This window comes from Gossypium arboreum, chromosome 5, assembly GCF_025698485.1.
Source record: "Gossypium arboreum isolate Shixiya-1 chromosome 5, ASM2569848v2, whole genome shotgun sequence".
Classification (NCBI taxonomy): domain Eukaryota; kingdom Viridiplantae; phylum Streptophyta; class Magnoliopsida; order Malvales; family Malvaceae; genus Gossypium; species Gossypium arboreum.
This window is the reverse complement of record NC_069074.1, coordinates 15,132,004-15,138,389: the sequence shown is the minus strand read 5'-3', so window position 1 is coordinate 15,138,389 and position 6,386 is coordinate 15,132,004. Positions and strand designations below refer to the sequence as shown.

At 29.6% G+C, this 6,386-nt stretch overlaps 1 protein-coding gene across 1 annotated transcript; it reads left to right on the top strand.

Moving 5' to 3' along the window:
* Window positions 1-3,411: 3,411 nt before the first annotated feature.
* On the top strand, window positions 3,412-4,853 carry LOC108451859 (uncharacterized). Its single transcript, XM_017749551.2, has one exon. The coding sequence runs from the start codon at window positions 3,589-3,591 to the stop codon at window positions 4,603-4,605; it is 1,017 nt and encodes a 338-aa protein (XP_017605040.1). The 5' UTR covers window positions 3,412-3,588; the 3' UTR covers window positions 4,606-4,853.
* The last annotated feature ends 1,533 nt before the right edge of the window (window positions 4,854-6,386 follow it).

The following is a 6,386-nucleotide window of genomic DNA, read 5'->3' as shown; positions in this document are numbered from 1 at the left end:
CTTTAATCAATGAACTGAAAAAAAAGAAAGAAAAACGTTTTATTCTGATTAATTGCATCCATAATCTTATGCCTTGTTATGCTAATGTTCTTGAAAATTGAACTTTCAAAATTCTATATGATAGTTTGATATTGATAATTAAGGATATTTATTGTCTCAAGTGTGGCTTGAATTTAAATTGTGTTAATCACGTTTATTATTAGAGTTTTGTCCTATTATTATAAATCATCAAAAGAAAAAAAATGACTAGTTTCTAATGTTCCAACATTTGTGATTATACATTGCTTATACACTGTTTTTTTTTTAGGCTAAGTAAATCTAAAACAAGATAAAAGTGTCATAAACTTTTATCATTTTGTTTAAAAATATAAATTAATAATTATAAATTAGATCAAAGGGTAATTTGTCATTTTATTAAAAAATTTATTTATTTTTACTATTAAAAATTAGTCTTTTACATTAATATAAAGTACATGTGACATATCACATCTTATTGATCTATCAATTATGTTAATTTTAACAATAAAAAAATTAAAATTATCAATAAAAATCGATTTATTATTTAATTTAACATATAAAATTTATTTAATTATTTTTGAATAAACTCTAAATATTAGAGCGTTGGTTATACTTTTACGGCTAAAACAATGGTAGAAGGCAGTTGCAATCAAAAAAAAAAGGGGCCATTTAGGAGTAGATACGCGTCCCAATTTCAACAAATGAAATAATGGGTAATTTTTCACTAGGCTTGCACATGGCTCATCATTTTGGTGACAGACAAAAACCATCAGCTCAAAAAAAACCTCAACCATTCTCTTATTTTTCTCATTCTTTCACACCTTTTAGATTCCTAGTCTCGACACTATTTCACCATCCCACCATTATCCTTACAACGCAACCACTTACCCCTTCCCCTTGGGGTCCCAGTTTAAGTTGTCATTTTAGTTAAGTCCCCTCAATTATGAATTTGTGATGTTTCAACCCTTCCATTTTTCTTTTTCTTTCTTTAATACCCATTTGACTTATGTTCATCACATGCTTCAGATTCATTGGTTTACTGTTTTTTCTTTTTCCCCTGTGGGATCTGCTAAACATCAACATTCTTTTTATCCAGTAAAGTATTTTGTTCATCATTTTATATTACGTTGTTTGGGCTTTCTCCAACTCCTTTGTTACATTACTTTTTCTTTATTATATACACTTTCATCCAAAAAAAGGGCTGGAAACTTTAGTTCTAAGTTTTGACATTCTTGTAAAAAGGAACAAGAAAAGAAAGGAAAAAAAAGAAGCTTTTTTTTTAATTCAAAAGTGTTGTTGAATTTTAATCCCTGAAAAAAATGAATATTTTAGTAACAGGTTTCTTTTTTTATTGCTTGTTAGCTATCCATGTTAGAGTCATTTTATGTTGATTGCTGAAGGGGCTCTGATTTCTTTTAATAATAATAATAGCAGCGATTAGGTTGGCGGTGACGGGTGCACACACATTAGTTCGGGATTACGCCGTTACGGTATCAAATGAACAGTAGCGGGACAAGAATCCTTTGGTTATGATTTAGTTCGTCTCCTAATTCATAGAATTTTTCATATTTTGAGAGTAATTAACTTTTTATGTTGAGGAAGAAGATCGTTAAATTTAGCTTTACTACTTTTCTTCGTATACACATACATATATATATATATATATCCCCACATCACATGCCGTCATGCAACGGCATCACTTTCACATTGGGACTGCCCTTATTGCACTTAAGGTCAACCCACTTGCATATGTTTCATATATATTCAACTTCTATATCATTTTTCATTTTCATTTTTTTCCTAGGAAATAATCATCAAGCATCTAGCATATCAACTTCCTAGCTTCAAGGATCAAACGGTCATGATATTCTATAATACTAATTTCAAATTTATGGAGCAATATTTATAAAACATTGGATGCCACAATGATGATGACAAAATGTATACCAAAATATGTGTAGCATATGTAAAGGTGATCATAAATTCCATTACCAATGATAAAATGTAATTTACCTTGTTAACGATTATTTGATGAGATGAGGGTTAAATTCTCATATTGGGTATTAAATAATTTTAAAATTGTGATCAATATTTATCTTTTAATAAATTTATAAAATACAAATGATTAATTATTAATTTCGTTCTAATAAATACATTAAAAAAAAATTTGCCTTCGATACTAATATTATTGAGACTTTATTGTTGTTATCAACATAGCGACAATAATAATAAAGAATAATTATTCACTTAGATAAAGTAAAGAAAAGGTGTAAATGGCAGCCATGTTACTTAAATTATTATTATTAATCCATTATTATTAAAGATATGAAAAATGCTGGAGAATCTAATGTACAGTTTTTTTCAGCTTTTAGATTCTAATAGCGAAAATTGCCTTTCATAATTAAAACCCATTAGTAAAATTATATTCAACTAAAACGCAGTGTTTATACTTTAGAAAGCGATGTAATAATTAGTTTTGGGTACAATTATTTGTAATTATATAATTGTAGTATAATTTATTATAATTTATTTATAAAAAATTAATTTTATTAAAAATATTCATAGAAAGTGTTGTGAAAAATATTGAAAACTTTATAAAACCTTTTTATTATAAATTTTATATATTATAAATTTTATATCATTTTTCACTTTATTTACATATTATAAAAGAGTTATAACATAGCATAGTTCTTTTTCCAATATAAGTTTATATATATTTTTTATGATTAAAATTGTAAACTATTTGTACTATAGACTCAAATATTATATGATAAATGCTGATTATGCAAATACAAAAAGTTTTCTTGCATCATATTGTGAGATATGATATCATTTAAGGGAATTGAGGTAAACACAAACACGAGAGATGACTCAGGAACTCTTTAGTTTGAAACATTCAAAAATTCAAAATGTAGTTGAGAGAATATTTATTGTTATAAAAAAGTATTTTTCGTATTAATAATATCACCTTAATGTAGCATAAAAAATAATGGTGGATCATACTAGCATGTTACATATTCTATGGCTTCATTCATAAGTGGATTTGAATGATTCATACTTCAAGAGTACATTGAAGAAAAATATATTAATATCCAATAATTATGAACTCAGTCAATGACTAACATTTAATAAAATGAATTTATATTAAATATCAAGAAACACTAGAACAATTAGACTAATTTTATATAATGTTTATTTTTCCTGTTATTTTTATTATTAATCGTATTATTAACTAATTTTTGGACTAACATGATTTTATTTTAATTTTATAACTTATTCTTTTGTGATGCTAATAAAATTTTTATTATAATTTAATAATAATGTAATTAAAAATAATTACAAATATTTCTAGTACTCAAATAAATGGACCCAAAATTTGTAATTCCTAAGATCCCCTATTTTTCTCTATCATTTGTTTAATACTTTCTCATTCCTTTTTTTTGGTTCCCTCTTTGTAGTCATTCGCTAAAAAACAAAACGCTCATCTTTCCTTTCATCTTAAAAAAACATAATAAATTCTCACCTTTTTTTTTTTCTTCTCAAAGTTTCTTTTTCTTATTCCAAAGAGAAATGGAGAGCCAAAGAACTGTTAGCAAAGAACCCAAAAATCTATCGCCATGTAGCAGTGGAAGAAGAAGCAGTACGAGCAGCCATTCAAGTTCACCCGAATTCGAGTTTTGGATGGTTCGAAACCCGTCTTTTCCTCAACCCGATCTCACCTCCGCCGATGAACTCTTCGTTAACGGCGTTCTCCGTCCTCTCCATCTATTTGCCAGCAGACAACCCGAAGATAACCCACTAACCGAGCAGAATCCACCCGCCGCGTCAGAACCATCTGTACCCGACCCAGAACCCGAAGCCGGTCCTCGTGTAACATCCCAGTCGCTGCCTGTTTTATCAGCTTCGAAGCGGTGGAGGGATATTTTCAAAAAGGAAAAGGGCAAAAACGGAAGCAAAAATCAACAAGACAAGGATAAAGAGAAAGAGAAAGAGAAGAAGAAAGAAAAGAAAAATCAGAGTCAAAGCGGAGGGAGTCCAGCTGAGTTGAATATAAACATATGGCCCTTTTCAAGGAGCAGATCCGCAGGTACGAGCGGGACCAGACCCAGGATGACCGCCGGGACCCGAAAAGTAAGTAGCGCTCCATGTTCCCGCAGCAACTCAGCGGGTGAATCCAAGTCTAGGAAATGGCCGAGCAGTCCCAGCAGGGCAGGGGTTCATTTGGGTCGAAGCAGCCCGGTTTGGCAGGTTCGTCGTGGAGGTTCAGCTGTTAAGAGCTCCGATGTTATGGCCCGGACCGCTGAAAAAGGTAGCAGTAGAAAAGAAGTTACCGAAACTCGTCGCGGTAAAATTGGTAACAGTGGCAACAACAATAGTAACAAAGCCAAGGTCTTGAATTTGAATGTGCCAATGTGTATTGGGTATAAGCATCATTTGAATTGTAGAATCGACAATAACAGTGCCACGGTTGCCGGCATTAGCACCGACCCGAACGGCGGCAGGAATGGTAGAACCAACGGCCCTAACGTCGGAAGCGGTAGTAACTTTTTTAACTTCCGGAATCTTTTCACTAAGAAAGTTTATTAAGCGTGTAAACCTTTTTTAAGTTGGATTTTAATTTTTTTTATAGTAATTTTCTTGTTTATCCTTTTGTTATTAATGTCCATTGAATCCATATGTAAACATAAAATTAGTTCTCTCGAGTCTTAATTTTACATGTCATTTGCTAAATAGTAGTGGTATTATCGGTTAGAGATGTCGAAAATTTTCTACTTAAAAAAGATTATTTTGTATACATCACATATATCTTGGAAATTGTGGGCTCGTTTTTGAAACTGCTCTGACTTCATACTTATTTCCTATACCAAATATTTAATCAATTTATTTATTAATTACTAGCTTTGTCACATCAGCTACGAAAGAGGAAATACTTAAAAAGAAAATTTATTTTTAAATTAATTATATTCTTTTGATGAAAGCGATGGTAGTTTTTAGAAGATAATAATAGATTTTTTTACTTTGTTTTTTTTTTTCTGCCCTTTTTAATTACAACTATAATTACGACCATTCAAATTTTATTTAGAGTAAAATTAGCAGTGTGGAGCAGTGAAAATTTCAGCTTTAGTCTTTTTTTTTTTTATAATATTAAAATATAAAATTTGGCAGTATTACTGGCATCAACTACTAGCTTTGCAGTTTGGTTGATCATATCTACTATTATTTGTGGCTATTTATTATGTGAGGCGTAGAAAGTAGACGAATCTTGTTTCTCCATTAACTCTTAGGGAAAACTCCCCAGGCCCAGCGTTGTCGTTTCACATTATCACACATTCCAGATTCATGGTATTCCTTCTAAATGAAATTCACATCATATCATTGTCCCGCTGAAGTTGAAGTAAAAGGTGTTTTTCAATCATCTATTGTCTTGATTTAATTTGTTAATGAGGAACCAGCCAAGCATCACTACCACCAACATTATCTAAAATTACCATTACAATTTATATTTGTTAAAAACCTAAAATAAAATATGATATAAAACTTAATAAATTAAGATACGTAAAAGTGTATCTGAATCGATTAATTTTTGGATTTTTTAGTTTTGTAATTTTTATCTCCTATGTTAGCACACAAGTAATTCGAAGAAGTGATTCTTTTTTAAATATGAAATATTAGAAAAGTTACGTATGTGTAAATTGGGGACCTTAATATTAATATATAACTTTTGCACATTAATCTTAATTTTAATTAATTTATCATCAATTAAAATTAGTTACTGAAATATTTACATATATTTGATCCGTACTTTATTTAATAATTAAAATTCAATAAACCTTAACCAAAATAAATCTTTTAATTTAATTAATCATTTATTATAATAAAGAATAACATGTAATTTCAATATATATGGAAAGATGGAAGTTTTCTATCTTTTCATTAGAACCTAACATTTCTAAACAATAGGTAAATCTCATCTAATATTTTATTTTTCTAATCCATTAAAACCTAACTCGAGATATTATTTTAAAAAATATTAAACACCTTACATCTCAGTCCAATAAAAGTTGATTGATAAATACTGTATTTTTTGTTTTATTAAAATGAGGAAATTGGGAAAGGGTAACGCTCCAAATACAAATGTCGGGCCATATCGGCTTAATCTGTTTAGAATTTTCAGAAACTGAACATGCCCATTTAGTCTAACAGTGTAGAGCCCCATTTTCATAACAAAAGGCATGGTTATGGATGGAGATGTTGAGTGGGGTTAAGCTCAAATCAGGTCTAAGTATTATATTTATATATTTCATGTTTTTTTAGGCCCGTTTTAATTTGAAACACGAGTCTAATATTTGGGCTAAACACTAGGTATT